Source organism: Athene cunicularia, assembly GCF_003259725.1.
Source record: "Athene cunicularia isolate RWA chromosome 1 unlocalized genomic scaffold, athCun1 chr1_part2, whole genome shotgun sequence".
Lineage (NCBI taxonomy): Eukaryota > Metazoa > Chordata > Aves > Strigiformes > Strigidae > Athene > Athene cunicularia.
This window is the reverse complement of record NW_020799092.1, coordinates 4,702,457-4,719,268: the sequence shown is the minus strand read 5'-3', so window position 1 is coordinate 4,719,268 and position 16,812 is coordinate 4,702,457. Positions and strand designations below refer to the sequence as shown.

General features: G+C 44.2%; 1 protein-coding gene across 1 annotated transcript; it reads left to right on the top strand.

The window, feature by feature from the left end:
- The first annotated feature begins 2,012 nt into the window (after nt 1-2,012).
- Nucleotides 2,013-16,812, top strand: FAM234B (family with sequence similarity 234 member B). The gene is made up of 12 exons (XM_026841199.1): nt 2,013-2,544; nt 3,461-3,559; nt 6,163-6,351; nt 7,795-7,925; nt 8,610-8,757; nt 9,109-9,250; nt 9,919-10,062; nt 13,548-13,629; nt 13,856-14,011; nt 14,611-14,728; nt 15,859-16,085; nt 16,502-16,812. The coding sequence occupies exons 1-12, from the start codon at nt 2,028-2,030 to the stop codon at nt 16,505-16,507; spliced, it is 1,959 nt and encodes a 652-aa protein (XP_026697000.1). The 5' UTR covers nt 2,013-2,027; the 3' UTR covers nt 16,508-16,812.

The following is a 16,812-nucleotide window of genomic DNA, read 5'->3' as shown; positions in this document are numbered from 1 at the left end:
TGCCAGCAAGTTCTCTCTGGCATTTCTTGGTTTTGCTGAGTACTCTTTCAGCAACTTGTCAGCACAACCTAGTGTATAGAGAGATCTGGGAAATTGACACTGCACTGTCACTGCAGTCTCTGAGCAGAGAGCTGTGTGTCACTGAGGTCGGTGGCCTTCTGTGCTGCTCGCTGGATGGAGCCAAAGTTGTCAAGACTTCCTGCAGAACCCACACTTTGAACTCATGTTTAGAACAGGTCTATGTGAAACAATGTAGTGTCTCACAGGGATGCACAGGACCGTCCCATAGGAATGTAGTAGCTTTAGCTGGGTGCTCTACCTCCAGAAGGAACAGCTTTTTGGAGTGTGTATGTGCACCATATTATTTTGACTTAAATCTTTTGTAGAAGCTCCTAGTTCAAAAGGAAAGGGTCTTACTTAGGTCTCTGATATTATTGGATATGTTTATTTCCCTCTGTTCAGTGTGGGTGGGTAGTCCTGGCTGCTCCACTTAGTGTGGGGCATTTGGCCTTCAGTGGAATTGAGAGTTTTTCTTAAAACCTAAAATTGACACTGAATACCATTTATAAGTGGTACAGGAAGGGAGAGTGAAGATCCTTTTGTGGGGCAAGAAATTAAATAGAAATGAGATGCATGTGCTGCAAAATATATTCTAGATGATGCAAAACAGATCTGTTGCACTAACTAGGTACTACGATATGTCTGTAACTTGAGTCTGCCTTTAACAGGAAAACTAGAAGTAAGGCATATTATCTTATGTAGGAAGAATAATCATGAAACACCCCTAAATTTCCTCTCTGTAAAGCCTTCTCATATCTTAGTGTCTGAGAGTGGTTACAGCTTGTGTAGTTTTGCTTATTATTTATGCCTTGCATGTATCACTTCAGACATCTTCGGGCACAAGTTAGTTCCTGTCTCCAGTCAGCTTTAGGCAAAGGGAAATGAGGCAGATATCTGGAAGAGCAAAGTCCCACCTTGGAACAGGAGAGAGAGAGAAATAGACTGAGATCCTGCAATCATCAGAGCAGTGGCCATGGCTGCATGCCCAGCCTGGTGGTGCAGGGCAGCTCCCTGAGACGTGATCTTCCACTCGTAGCTCAGGGCAGTGAGTCTGCATGATCTTGGCTGCTCCCACAAACAGATGGCCCTGGCCTTATGCCAGTACATACTACCGGGCTCTGCACCTGCCCTTGTCACACTCCCTGCGGCTGTCTAGGGCTTGGGGGAGAAGTTGTCCATGTGGCAGGCATCTGTGGGGGAGACGCCTAAAGCTAAGCTACTTTCTTGTACCACCACCTGAAGGCATAAGTACTAAATTATCTATCTTGGCAACACCAAGCGCAAGCTGTCAGCTCTGGTGACAGCAGGAACAGAGCAGGAGCACTGTAGTTTCCTACTGCAGGGGCTGGATCACTCCTCACAGTACTGAGCCATGCAGAGAATGTGGTGTCTCAGAGGGGCAGCCCTGATCCCTTCCAGAGACCAGCATGTTATTTCCTGAAAGGACAAAGTCACTTTGCCCTCATCTTCAGGGAGTTGCACTCCAGCACTGCAGAGAATCCATGCACTATCCCTTCTATCCCTCACAAAACAGGACAGCAGATGTGACACACTAGAAAGCAGCAGTGCTGCCTGGACCAGGCAGGAGAAGGAGGGAAAAAATTAGTTGCAGAGGGATGCCACCTCAGAGAACAAAGACTACAAGTGAGACGGGCTGTGTCAGGATTAGAGACTGGCAAATGCTAAAGGAGTTCAGAATCTGAAGTCAAGAGAGTGCTGCAGTTTAGGTATTCAGAGTCTGAAACATGACTTCATGTCAGTGTGTCTCATTACCAAACAGGAAAGTATTAGAATTAAATCAGCCATGAATTCCATATATGTACACATACATGTGTGTGTATTTATATTTATACTATATATACACGTTTATCTTGGGGAAGTAAACTGTTGGCATCTTTTCTCCTGGAGCTGCTGCTCTGAAACATGGACAGACCCTGGCTTTTTTCTCACATCTCTCCCTTGGATCTATGCAAAATCCAGACTGTGCTGTCGTCCCTTCTGTATCACTCTCCACTGCAGACTTTTCTCCACTGAGATCCTGCAAAAGTGAGGGACTCATATTTTATTGTCTCTCTCCATCTCTGTCCTCAGGAAAGAAGAGCCCGGACCTTGGGGAGTATGATCCCCTCACTCAGGCTGACAGTGATGAAAGTGAAGATGACCTGGTACTCAACATCCAGAAGAACGGGGGGGTCAAGAATGGGAAGAGCCCCCCTGAGGAGATGCAGGACCCTGACTCTGATGTGGAGGTTGGGATGACAAAGCAGCACACGTCAGAGAGCGCACCTGAGGGTTATCCTGCAGAGACGGCTGGGAGTTTGGAGCAGAAGGCTGCTCCCTCCCTCATGCCATACCTGCGCACAGCGATCTTTTTGCTCACTGTGGTGATCTCGATGATTCTTGTGTTGGTGTGCGCATTTCTAATTCCCTGTCCCCCTAGAGACTTGCATAACACCTGGAACCGCAACCTAGGTCAGGGAGCAGGTGAGAAAGCCCCAGGAACAGCATCTGACATGGGGGAGGTGACAGCTCCCAGGCTGGGCATCAGCGGGAGAGACCTATCTGGGAGAGCCAGGTCGGAGCAGAGGCCCTTCCTCACCATGGCAGATGCTCCGAGGTAATAGTCAGGCAGCTGTGTCCTGCTCACTCTTCAAGCTGAGGCCTGTGAGATCTGGTATCAGTAGGTAACAGTGCCACAAAATCTTGTTTCTGTCAACACCAAACCCCATTTTGACTCTTCTCCCATCCTGCCTTTTTTTGTCCGGATGGTGTGCTCTGTTCAGATGGAGATGGCTCAGCCCACTTTAAAACATAGCACTTCCCTCTCTACATCCTAGGTTTCACCAGCACCTCCACACTGAAGTGTGTGGGTGTGTTTGGGAGGAGAAGGGTAGAAATTGTGTCTTCTGACTGGCTTAACTAACCTTATGTCTTTTGTCTTCTTGTCCTGCTTGAATCCATACATCAACATTCAGGATCTTTTGTCATTCTATACATTCTGCAGTAAAGTAATAGTGGTTTGTGAAATAATTTCTACCAGGTCTAGATAGGTCTCTCCCTCCTTGCTTTCTGCCGCTGGCTTCCAAATCTAAGCCTTTCATAAGATATGTGGCTCCCACATCACATCAGAAAGTGAAATGGTAAGCAGAAATCTTTTTCTGTTAGGTTCGCCATTTTTCCCTTTCCTTTCTGTGCCCCAGATGCTATATTTCTGTCTTTACATGAAATGAAAAATCTTGCCATGATGTGAGCTGCCTGGCATGGGTAGTTCCCTAGCAGACTCTGTGAGGCTTGGCTGTCCATGAGTCTCTTTTCTGAACCAGCCCTCCTCTCCCATTGTGGAAAATGGGCTCGATGGCCTTTTTGACAACAGTCCATTAATTCTCTGTGACTATTTCAGGTGGTGTGTTATCCCCACTGGAACTGTGTGATGTGAATGGTGATGGGCTCCCTGACATCATCATTGTCTTCACTGCCTTAATGAATGCTAGTGTCATGGGTAAGCACTGCAGTTCCTTTCCATTCCTTTCTGTATATGTCAGTACAGACCTTTGTACGTTTGTCTTATGCATGGGAAGAGTTCATGCCACTGTAAATCCACTGCATTGCTCTTTTTCAGAGTTCCTTAAAATGGCTGGTGGACTGTGCCTGTGCTTTGTCATGCTGCTTATAATTTTCACTGCAAGCCTGTGCTCCCATACCTGTTGGGTCAACATCATCTATTTCCCCTTATCTCATCTTGGGGCAAGTCCACCTCTTTGTACTATATTTGTGCACATTTGGTTTGGGGGCACAGATAAAGCGATCAAAAAGCACTGCTCTACAAATAGCAATTGGAAATAAGATGGGGGTTTTTCTCCCCTTGTTATCTCTCAGACCCATTTACAAAATTGCTCTGTCTAACTACCTCCATTTTACAGGCACAGAGATGGAAGCATGGAGAAGTGGCTTGACAAAGGCCACAAATGAGATTCAGTGCTAGAGTCTTGACTCTTTTCTGATCTGTGGTTCAGTGTCCTGGTCATTAACAAGGGTAGTTGGTGACAGGAACAGTGATGGCAGAGCTGACTGTTGAAGTGCTCTGGTTCTTCTGAACTAGCCAGTTGCTTGCCAACAGGGAGCATTATGGACTTTTCTCAAGCAGATGTAGGTTAGTGTTTCTGGAAACACCCTCACCTTGCTGCCTTTTTCTCCAGGTCACTCCATATACTTGCCAGCCTCCAAATTGTTAATTCATGACTAATAGACTAGCTGATGGTGGGGAAGCTGCTGTTTAGCAGGTATTACCCTGCTGCTTCCTCCTGTCTGCTTTTGCTTTCTCTGTTAACACTCAAACCCCTCAGGTAACATAGCAGCAGCCTGCTGATACTGGCCACTGTTATACAGGGGCTGCCAAGTCCGGTGGCATCCTGATGCACTGGGCTTCTGAAGTCCCAGAGGTTCCCAGCTGCCTGCTGTACTGATGCCATCTGCCTGGCATCACCTGAGATTACATGAATCTGTTCAGTCTCAGAGTTGTATTCAGGGAGCAAGCATATATTGCACAGCCTGAAGAGAACTATTTGTGGGAGCAAAATGTCTTGGCTCTTCAAAGAGTAGGGCAATAAAAATATAGAGGATGGGGAAAATGCTGCTTCTCCATAGCCAAAGGAAGGCCCTCAGTATTTCACAGCAAGTCTTAAGAAACCTACAAGTGTAGAGAAAACTAGAGTAAGTTAAAAAATAAAGTGAGAGAGGAGGATACTGTTGCCATAACAGCTGCATCCAGTTTGTAGAGGTTGTTCTTGCGTTCTCTGTTTTGCTGTTACATTGTATTTATCTTTCATTGCAGACATATGTACACTTCTCAGCATGCCCTGAATTAAACTAGTCGTACCTAGCTACATATCCTGGGCTATAGCTATGCTGGAAGACAAAAAGCAGACACTAAATAAGATGTAAGCCCATCACAATCCTAAACTTACATAGCTGGACATAAGCACTGCTTTAATTTGTGCTCAGAGCATTCACAGTGTCAGGTAGAGATAAGCTTGAGATAGGCAACTGATGGAGTAAGCTATGACATTGTTAACTGTTTCTTCAGCTTGTACACACAACAGCTGTGAGCTTCACTCAGGACTTAGTTGTTCGTGGTCCCTGCCAAGCCAGTGAAGAGAACAATTTGGGCTGGGGCAACCTCTTAACATAAGCCAGATGATTTCCAATTTGAGAAGAGAGTAAGTTTGATATAGAGAGTGGACTCAGCCAGTGGCCCAGATACGCCCTTTGTGTAGTCAGATCATGTGTGTTGTTTTGCTAGTAAGGAGTCAGCTGGGAATGTTGTTATTTTGAAATATACAGAAGTTCATCTTAAATTGCAATATGAGCATACCAGGTAGAAATTACAGTAACCACAATTATGTCTGAGGACAGGCTGTGCTCACATTTGGAATCAGAGCCAAGAGTCAATTGAAACAGCATAAAACACTGTTTTTATTACAATTATTTTGTGCTAACTGGTGATTTAGGAAAAGACCCCTGAGTTACACCAATTGGTTCCATTCAATCTGTTTTTCACAATAATAAAACTCATTTGGAAAACAAAGGAAAAAGCTCTTAGATTGCCAGTCACTTTCTGCTGCTCCAGAATTAGAAACAACCTGGGACTTTCACATGAGGTGGCATCTTCCTTGGGAATCACTTAAGGTTTCCCTTGGTGTTAGCTGTTGTCATGAGGTAGAGGGAATCAGAAGGATCAATCTGGTTTGACAGCAGTACATTTCACATTAGGAGGTCAGCACAACTGTCCCCAGGATCTTGGTTCCTCTGTGCCCAGTTGCCCACATTTCTTCCTGTGAGCTCAGGTCCAGCCTCCATTGGAGGATTGTCTCTGCTGTTGGCTGACAGCCCAGCTTGTCTAGAGATCACTTCTAGGCTTGGCAGGCAGAGGGACTCAGCCATGGGGTGGGATTTGACCCTTGCTTTCAGGCAGCGTGGATGTGGCTGGCTTGAGCCACTTAGCTTTAGGAGCTAGAGCTTGAAGTCAAGCTCAGAGACCAAAGGCAGCATGGACATAGCCTCTGATGCCAAGGGATTTCACTCTCTCTTTCCTGTCTCTTCCAGGTGTCTCTAGGCCCTACGTAACTGTGGTGGCCCTTTCTGGTATGAATGGCAGCACCTTGTGGTCCATCCAGCTTCCAGAGGAGACTCAGAGTGTGCAGTGCAAAGGACTGTCACTGGGGGCACCTGCAGAACCTGTCTGCCTTGTTACCGGGATATCAAAATTTCTCAGCCTTCTCAGTGCTTCCACAGGTAGAGTGAACTCCCAGCATACTAGAAATATGCTACTTCTCCTTTTTTTCTTTAAAAGAGTAATATGCATGAGTGGTTCAGTGCTGGCACTTCATGGTGGCTGTAACAATAGAGTTTCTAGTTACACAGGATAAGAGAATCCAAACCATTGCTGCTTTGTGGCAGCATCTTCATCCAGCCATCTCAGAACATTTCAAATGTAGCATCCCCATGGCATAAAGGATATGTAAGGTCTGTTCTCATCAACATTGAGCTGTTAGTATAACTCACCACCAACCTAACAGCACTGAAAAGCTGAACACCGTTCTTGGAGAAATTATATAAGGACATGTACTACAGCCAGGAAAACTTCCAGAGAAATTAGGCCCATAGAAGAACTGATTAGATGTGAATGAATATTGTATTTTTTATCTCTTGATCATGTACACCTCCATTCACCGATTGCTGTTTGTTCTACCACATTAATTCACTGGCAAAGATATTCATAGGTAGGTATATGGATGTTTTTGGAATCAGAACAGAGAATGGAGACATACAGGAAACCTTGGGTTTAAATGACAGATCCAGTCAATGAGCAGCAGCACTTACCTTTCAAATGCTTTTAGGGACCAGCTTACTTACACACTGTTTGCATGGTCAGGACCATAGGCTGTCTCCTTTACAAGGAGTAGTAGTGTTAATGCGCGCAAGTGTTTGCAGGTATCGCCTTTGGTTTACTTTGTCATGCAGAGGAAAATGGTATCCTACACAGCAGCAGCAGCAAAGCATTTTTAAATTGATTGAAAAAGCAGAAGTGTTGACAAAAGAATAATGAAAAAGTAAAAGCATTGAACTTCATTTTGCCTTTTTTGGATGTTTATTTGCCAATTTGCAAATTGGTTTTTACTGAGTTTCCAGCTGGGTCAATGCTGGACTGCTGAACCATTTGACATCACGTCTGCTAACATGCTTTCACCCTGAGGTGGAGTAAGCATGCCATGCTGGAGTGGCTGTTTGCTGCTGGGAATTTAACTGAGACAAGATTTGCACTTTGAAAATCAGAATTGCCCATCTGTTCCCTTTCCTGACATCTACCTACAGGCTTTAGTGCTGGCTGAGGAAAAAAACTGCTGTCCTGCAGAGCAACACTTTTGTTTAGGTACTCCTTCCAAGAGTGAACCTCTAATATTCTCTGCTATTTCAGGAATTGTTCTGGGCTTGGGTCTTCCTAGAGAGATGCTAAGAAGGAAGCACAGTAGGACTGGAGGCATGACGCAAAGACAGTCTGAAGAAATGATGGGGAAGAACTTTGCTTCTCACTGCAGCTTGCCCTAGTTTGTAGGCTTCTCCTTCCTCTTCTCAGAGAATGGGGGATACAAACTCTCTTTAACCCTCCTTCAAGGTTTTGTGGAACCCTTGGTTCCCCAAGTGCTGCAAGTCTTTTTCATCCTGTTCTTCCTGCAGGCAAGACCATCTGGACACTGAACTCCATCCACCTTTCAAGTGGGATCCTGGCTGCACCGGCTGCAACTCTTCCAGATGTAGATGGAGATGGGATTAGGGATATTGTTGTTCTGGCTCTCAAAGAGACACAGGTACAGCATATCCCTGCTCAAGGTTTGAAAGAACCTTGACTATCTAGAGGAAGAACAGGGAGCATGATGTGGAAAGGCTGTAACAGGAGCTGCCAGAGCCCATAATTTTCATTCCCTTAGATTTCCCTGAAACACAGCCTTTTTCTTTCAGAAGGTCAGAGCAGTTTGTTCAAGTAATAATGACACTACCTGCATTTCTTGTCAGCTGAGAATGAACAGAAGGGTCATTGTTTACCCCTGGCTGAGACTTGAGAATTACCTGTTTCTGTACAGTGAAGGCTTGGTTTGACGTGAGTGTTTAGCAGTCATGTAGGGAGCCATGTCGAGATAGATCTCTGGAGAAAGGACCACTCAGCTTATCCAAATGAAAGAAATACTTGTGTGATTAATTCAGATGCAGATTTCCTCTATGCTCATCCCATACCACAATTCTAGCATTAATGTTGTTAGAGGAGTTCAGATTTCTGAAGTCTCTTCCATCTTTGATGCATCTGCAGTCAAAACATAAGCATGAATGTAAGATGCCCAGGAAGCCAGACTAATCAAAGAGAAAGGGATCACTAGCTAGACCTTGCTGTGGGGGGAAAGAGCAATGGAGCTTCGTGCTGTAGGGACTGGGGAAGAATCTGAGAGCACAAGTGCATGAAAGCACTGCTAAAAATCTCTACATCTCTCTCTTTGCAGCCTGATGTGTTTTTCATCTTGGTGTCAGGAAAGACTGGGACTGCTTTGGGTGTGCCTGTGAGGTACAGCACCAATGGAGAAGGGAAAGTGATTGGCCCCCAAGTCCACATCACCAGCCGAGGAGCCATCTACATCCTGTTCGGTTTTGGTAAGATGCATCTTGCCTCTCTGACACTTCACCTTACTGAAAACATTAATTTTACCTAAAATGGCCCAGAGCATCCCTGGGATATTTCTTCCTTGCCTTATGCTGTAAAAGCTAAGAGTAGAGGGCATGGGAACAAGTCTCACTGCTGTGGTGTGGAAAAGAGCAGGAGTACCAATACCTGCCAGCCTGGAATACCTTGGAAATTTCCCAAAGGCACATCATACCAGAGGAGTTCCAGCTTTGGGCATTTCTTTGCCTTATACCACAACTGCAGTGGTCCCAAGGACCCTCGGTACTACTAGGGAGTTAACTTTTGCAGGCAGGACTCTTCATCTTTGCTCTTCCTGGCAGGTAATGTTCAAGCAGTTGCCCTGAGGGATATCTTTACCCAAGCCAGAAACCGGGACAGCTTTCCTGCAATGCTGCAGCAGGAGGAGCCAGAGTGGGAAAAGCGCAGATCTGTCAACCTGTCAGAGCTCATTGACATTTACAGGTATGAGATGAACTTGTCATCTTGCTTCCACTGGTAGAGGAAGGGGAGGGTAGGCACCTCTTAGTGCTCCTAGAGATGGTCCGTCCCTTCTACTTCAATACTGCCCTTTTTTCCTTTGTCCAGTTGTAACAGTACTCTGGGGAACCCGTTGTTTCCTTCCTGTCCTGTGGTGGTCCTAGCAAAAGAAGTGCAGAGTATGATAAAAGGGAGTCCTTTGCTTCTCCTGTTCCTTGTTCCTTTCTTTCATCTGCTATATATACCTGGAGGAAAAAAAAAATGGTGTTCCCAGCTAATGGAGTCCCTTTGGGAAGCTCAGTCTGTGTACAGCATTGTGGGCCTGGATTTCTTACCTCCTTCTTCTTTACTGCCAAATTGTGGTCAAGTTCAACCTGGATAGGAATAAAGGGAGGAAACAAATACGAACTCTCAAACTCCATGCTTTTTATGGTAACTCAGGATGTTCAGAAGACACACACACACACACCTGAATTTAGCCCACTTGACCGAGAAACCTCCAATGAAAGCTAAGGTTCAACACTAGGGAAAAGATGGGCTTCTCCAACAATAGTTCAAGTCTTAGGTAGAATGAATTCCCATGTGAACAGGCAGCTGGTGCTGAGATGTACAGATACAAGCCTCGAAATCTCTCTGCTTTTCATTTGTCCCAGTGGGGGTGTTGACTTCCTGCAGACGATAAAGTCTCCTGACACGAACTGCAGCTACCTGCTCATCACGACCAAAGAGGGCTTGATCCTACTGCGGGGACAGGACCTGGAGCCCCGCTGGACCCTGGAATTGCAGAACATCAGCAGGTTACATACTGGGAACATTTTTATGTACTATTTCTTCCTGTACCATTTTCTGCCTTTTACTTGGAAGTACATATGCTCTTTATAAAGCAGTTGAATTCTCCAAGTCTGCAGAGATATCTAAGAACTGGAGGTGTGCAGATGCATCGCTGAGCAAGTGAGGAGGTCAGGGGGAGCAAGGAACAGAAGGCTGGAAACCCAAGCTGTGTGCTTGGGAGTGATCACAAATAAGGGGCTTGATTCATCCCCTGGATGTCAGGGGAATGTCATGGCATTGAAATTCAGGGGATTATTGGTGTGTGATTCAGCCCGTCTGCTGCTCAGGGCTGCTACTTGCCAGCTCAGTGGAGAGGAGTGGTTGTGTTAGGGATGTTAAGTATTTAGAGAAGGTTCCTGCGTATGGCCCACAGATCTTAACATTCCTTGAAAGTTGAAAATGAACACTTGGATGGTAGTCAGCACACCATCTATACTAAATGTAATCCTTAAAATAATACTGCTCATCTTCTGATTTCACACATGGAAATTAAGTAATTTATCAGATCTCATGTGTTGATAATAACCAGCAATTCCAGCTTGCCCAGTATGAAATATTTGCAAAAGGCAGTTGGGCACAGTTGAGGGAAGTGATACGGAAAACAAATTGCTTGCTCTGCTACCAAGAGGAAAGAAAGCAGCTCTCAGCTCAGTGTTACCTGATTGTCAAGAGCACCTATAGGGAAAAGGCATTGGAACTTCATTAAGAAAAAAAATATGGTGTTCAGCTAAGTTTGATATTCAGATAATGTCCAGATGCTTGAGGGCTGATGGATGACATAAGCAATGGCTTTAGGAATGGCTTATGGCAAGTTGGGCGTGCTATGAGGAAAGGAGATGGACTAAAAGTGTTATGGGCCCAGAGTTTGTAGACTTCTGGATGTGTCTGGGGTCTAGTTTAAAGGGTGTGTACTGACTAAGCAAAGCCAGTTCATAAGTGCTGTAAAATCGGTTATAAAGAAGAAATTCCTGAATGAGCCCGCTAATGAACTGAAAATTTCAGTGGGTTCAAATCAACAGGGTTGAAAACCATTTTACCTGTTCCATTCACAGAATCACAGTATGGTTGAGGTTGGAAGGTATCTCTGGAAATATCCTAGTCCAACCTAATTGCCCAGGTAGGCCTGGCTAGAGCAAGTTGCTCAGGGCTGTGTGCTGTCAGGTTTTAAGTATCTCCAAGGACAGAGACTTCACAACCTACTCTCTGGGCAACTAGTATTCTGGGTTGCTGCACTCCAGCCCTGTTTCTTCTGGTTCCATGACCTGGGACTGAGTAGAATACATGTACAGGAGCTGCCAGATAGACGCTGAAAAATAATGAAAGCAATTCTTGTTTAAGGCCACTGTGCTAAGTCCTGAACTGCCTGTTTTCTGAGAGTTAAGAAGGATGAGACCTGGTAGACTGAATATGTTGTGGACAAGCATTTATTTAAGTGTTTTTAGGGGTTTTTTAGGACTTATGAGTTGTTCTGCTTAAACAGTGCAGGCTGGGGGACAAATTCAGCTCAGGGGTGTCACCATAGAGTTGAACAGACCGAAAATCAGTTCCTTGCAGAGCCAGCTGAGAGCTCCCCTTTTCCTGGGTAAACCTGCCCCAAGCACACCACTCCAGCCAGGCAGACTGAGTCCAGCTCTTTAAGAATAGTCTCCAAGAAAAAAAAAAGTGTCTGGTGCAGATGTGCTGCATTTCCAGATAGCTTTTGATAAGATCCCTGGAAAACCATAAAGGAGAATCAATAGTCATAAAACAAGGGTGAAGTTCAGAGACCATGAAATTGAGTAAGCAGTTGAAAATTGTGTTATAAAGGGATGCTTCAGATGAGAGAGGATTAATAACAGGTTGCTGTAGGGATTACTGTTAAACAGGAATAATTACTAGCCTTCTGGTTCATTTGAGAAAGTGCTCAGGGGATTTTTCAGTTGATTGGTAGAATCTAAAATACGTATGTCTATCTGCATTCAGTTTGTGGTATCTGCTGCTGACTATAACCCTTACGGGTTATGAGAAGAGTAACTGAATGACAATGACTGTAACCCTTATGGGACATTAGAAGAGGCACCTTAGGAGAGGTTTTAAGTTTGTGCCCATAGGATAGGAATACCTCCTACTTCTTTTGCTACTGGAGAGCTTTCAAGATAAAAGAGTGTCCCATGATACTGCCTTGAAAATATTGCTTCTGGTTGCCAAAGGTGTATGAAAAGCAAATAATGTTGTTAGATGTAGTAAGTATAAGTAGTCAAGCCACTACTCTACTGTGTCATTGCTGTTCAGGAGCCATTCTGGTATGCACATTTTAAAGGGGAAGCTGGAAAAAAAGTGAAGAAAATGGCTGGAAAAAATGCCTTAGCATGGAAGATTTAAGTCAGTGGGTTTATATGATCAGAGAAGCCCAAGAGGTGAGTTCCTAAGCCTGTGTAATTATTAGGAGCAAACAGGCATTTTAATCTTGCTGTAGCAAGAACAAGAGCCTTGGAGCGAAAGCCATTCATGTTCAAGTAAATGAAAATGCGGGCATGTTTCTTTGGGTGAGATTAATCATTAGAACTGACTGTCATGAGTAGTGATGTATTCATCTTACCTTTGTATTTCCATAGCAAGCCTTATGGCTAGTAGATCTAGTCAGAGTCAGCCTACTGAGTTAATTGGGTAAAATACCGCAATCTGGCATAAACAGGAGGAGGGAGGACATATTCTGATGATCCCCCCTTGCCATAAAATATCTGATTCTGTGAATTTTAAGGAATCGTTTGTGCTTATTTAGAACCTTGTGTCTAGCTGTGGTGAATTTAAGGAAGACAGAGATAAGACTCAGAAAACCAAAGGCAAGCAAGATGGTTAGAAAATAGTTATAATGAGGGATATTCAGGTAATAGTGTTATGTCACCTGGAAGGGAGAGGATGAGAGGAGACTTCACTTAAACTGTTGAAGGTTATAAAAAGGCTTTTAAAACCACCAGCAATAAGAAAACCAAGAATCATGGGCTGACGTTAATGCAAGTATATAAAGAGCCATTTCTCACAGCTAAGGCAGCCTGGGAAATACACTTTCAGCAGGTCAAATCTGCCAATGCATTTTGAACGGGCTGGCTAACTTTTTATGACCGTAGCAAAACTGTACAGGTTCTTGTGCTAAGGGAAGAATAATATAGAGTCATGACACAGGGTGAAAAACAGATGTCTACACAGGCCAGCAAGGGATGCCCCACACACAGACAACTCTGAAGAATGGCTAACAAGCACCATGGCCTGCTTGATCATTTTTCACTTTTCTGATCCACCAACAGATGGTTACTGACAATCAGAACACTTCGGAGTGGATAAAAGGTCTTACTTAGCATGGCAAATCCTGCCTTTTTAGGCAAGATGGAGGATGAAAGCAACTGTGCTGCCTCCATCTGAAATCCCTGTTTTTCTGCCATGAGGCTGAGTGTTTCTTTTCCCAAATTTGCAGCCAGCCTGTACCAGGTTACTTCAGTGCTGACCAAACTCTGGACTTCATGCTGCAAGCACAGACTGGAGACGGGAACAAAAAGGTAAAATAACTGAAGACAAGGAGGGCGGTGGCAGCATAGGAGTGAAGGAGGTTGGTAGAAAGGGGCAATTATTCCCTGCTCTTTGCTCTTCCCATTTCGGCTGACCCTTATCACTGGGTGGGCACAGGCATGAAAGGAAACAGCACAGGCCATGCCACTGCAAGGGAGCTTTCTGTATGTCCACACCTGAACACTTGTTAATGCTAGATCTCTTCCCTGCCTTGAGGTGGTCGTGATAGATGGCAAATCTGGCCTCACTGTCTGGAACCAGGAACTCCGGTGGCAGAAACAACAACTCGATGCACTGTCAGTCATGACTTTGGACAAGAAGTCTGTTTTTCTCTTCTGGGCTGATGAAGCACAGCCTGTGTTACAAAGTTTGGTGAGCAAGCATCCTTTCTTCACTTTGAGGTTTCTCTGTGAGGCACATGCAGTCTCTGTCTTCTATTCCTAATGTAACTGAACTTTAAACCTGATATATAATAAGTATGTCAGGGACATCTTTTCCTCTTGCTTTGACACTCTGACTTCTCTGAAACTCAACACAGCAGTTTTAGTGTGCAAATTCTTCACCAGAAAGCTTTATTTACACAAAATTCGTGTCCATAAAACCAAAACGTTCTGCCTTTTTTTTTTCTGCAAAACTGAGATACTTTTCCTGCAGATTTGCTCCCAGCCCCATAGCACTGCTTCTCTGCATGCAGGCACACAAGTCAGCCTGGAGCCTTAAACTTCCAGACTGTAGCTTTGCTCATCAAGCTGGCTTTGACAGAGCCAGATCTCAGTCTTACCTAACAGAAGTTGTGGAGCAAATCTGTTTTAGAAAAAAAAACTTTGCAGGATTTTGTCTCTGTAAAACCATAGAGGTTTTGATTCTTTGATCCACACAGCACAGTGTCAGAAAACTTCTTTGTTTTTTTGGCAAAGCTAGACTACTCTTTGCTAGCCAGCTATAATGTTGTCTGTCCTTTGTTCCAACAGCGACCTGATCCCAGACCTGAGCGCCCAGGACTGCACCACCTCTATCTCCTCCATCCTGTTTTTCCTGCAGTCCTTTTGGACCTCACCAATGCAACAGACAAAGTCATTGCTTCAGCAGGTGAGTACCAATGGAGGAGAAACTACCTAGGCTTAAGGAATATGAATGTAGAGGTAGCTATGGGAAACAGTGGGATGTAGTTGTGCCTTTAAAGATAGCACCTGAGGTCCACCACGCATAGGACAAAAGTAGGATTTGTCTTCTTCCTGAAAAAAGGTCCTGTCCAACCCCTACTTTGCAAATAAAAGACCCACCAAGTTTCTTGTACATGTTTAAGCAAGGAAAGGTCCAAGTTTAATTTCACACAGGTTTTACACCAGAGAGCATGTTTTACTGTCTGCTTTCCATGGAACTATTTATGGTTTAAGGTGGTACATGAAGAATCACTATGAAACTTTCCTCTGTCACCTCAGTTACATTTCTGCCTTTGTTGGCCGTCTTCTCTTGCTCTCTGGGAGCTGTGCTGCTTCTTCTTTCCTTTTGAAAGGGAGAATGCAAAATATTTAAATTTGTGTTTTCATTGAAAAGTAGATCTGATTTAACATCTATAAAAGATTGTAGAGTCCCTGTTGGATTTCCTTGCTCTTTCTAAAGCAGTTCAACCAACAGCCAGCCTATTGAGCATGGCAGGATGTGGAATAAAAGATCAGTTCATCCAGCACTGAGTCCAGTAGGCCAGGAAGCATAGAAAAGCTGCTACATAGTGATACATCTAATTGGGTTTGTATCAAAAACACAGCTCATTCAAGAACAAATAGAATATAATTTTTAGAGGAGTTTGTTAGAAATTGGGATTTCTGAGGTCTGTACAGATCATTTTTCAGTGACTGGAGTGAACTGAGTTGTCCATGCTTTACCAGTTTTCCCTTCTATAGAGGTAAAACAATAGCTGCTAATAGGTGTTGGAAGAAAAGCTCTCTGAAAATGAACTGAATTATTGAAATATGTGTATCTCCTATGTCAAGCTCAAAAACATCACCTGGAACCAAACCCTTTCATTTCTGATCTAAATTTATTTCCATGGAAAATTTTTAACTTAAAATACTTTTCCCTAATTAACTAAGGTACATGCAATTGTAAAGTCAGTCCAGTGGATGTTTTGAGTGAGTAAAGACTGTAAGATTTCTTTTGGAAGAAACATAATCATTTACTCCTCATCTATATTTTCTTGTTCTTTTCTGATGGACCAGTTGGAATTAACGATCTCCAGAAGGATGCATTTCACATCACTGTGACAACAACTGCAACCTCTGAAAAACAGCCAGGGTTTCTCTCAGTCAACAAGCTGGGCCTGAAGTGGGCCATGATGAGTCAAGGTCGAATGGTGTGGCTAAAGGACAGCACCACTCCCAAAATCAGCCGTGGAGAAATGAGGCGATTTCTTGCCCGGCTGAAATTTGTTGACTTTCCTCAGAAGGTGAGATTGTGAAGGAATCCCTAATGAAATCCATACATTTGAAAACACTTGATCTCTTCCCTACAATGAGCACTACACATTTAAGTGCTCTTTGGGATGCAAAGAGACTGGTGGGATGCATAGTGACTGTTTACAAGATGACTGGATGCCCTTTTGGGAATAAACTGGACAGATTTGGCAGTTGGACAAGGAGGGGAGATCTTAGAAAGAGCCAGGGATGACGATCATAAGGGACTGAGACTTACAGAAGGAACAGAGAGGTGGGATAGAAATCACTTGTTTAACATGGTCAAACAAGGGCCTTCCACATAGTGGTGCCCATGTTCAGTTGCTGACCTGTGAATTGCCACTTTTCTCTACCAGATTGGATGATAATAGGTTTTAGCTTTAGTTTTTGTTTGCCTTTCCTTCTCCAGCTGTAGCCTGATGGTTCCTCAGATTTTGGCTGAACCTGTGGCCTGTATGGGGAATACAGGAAGCTACTCTGCGGATCTTCAGGAAGACTGCTGTGTAGAGGGAACGGGGCTAAAAGCACTTCCCCTTTCTTCAGCTCACTGGGGAATGCTGCTGGAGGCAGATTTATTCTAGGCAGACCAGAGGAACCTTGTTCAGCATCCACCCCTCCATATGCTGTTCTTGCATGCTTCCTTCCAGGTAACACGGAAATGTGAATTTAGAATTTATACACATATATATATATACACACACACATACAGATATATATATA

Bases quoted from the DNA above. Each gene is read 5' to 3' on its own strand.
- FAM234B (XM_026841199.1), top strand. From the start codon at position 2,028: ATGCAAAATCCAGACTGTGCTGTCGTCCCTTCTGTATCACTCTCCACT. The intron at 9,251-9,918 runs GTATGAGATGAA...CATTTGTCCCAG, and splicing joins GAGCTCATTGACATTTACAG to TGGGGGTGTTGACTTCCTGC. The intron at 14,012-14,610 runs GTGAGCAAGCAT...TTGTTCCAACAG, and splicing joins AGCCTGTGTTACAAAGTTTG to CGACCTGATCCCAGACCTGA.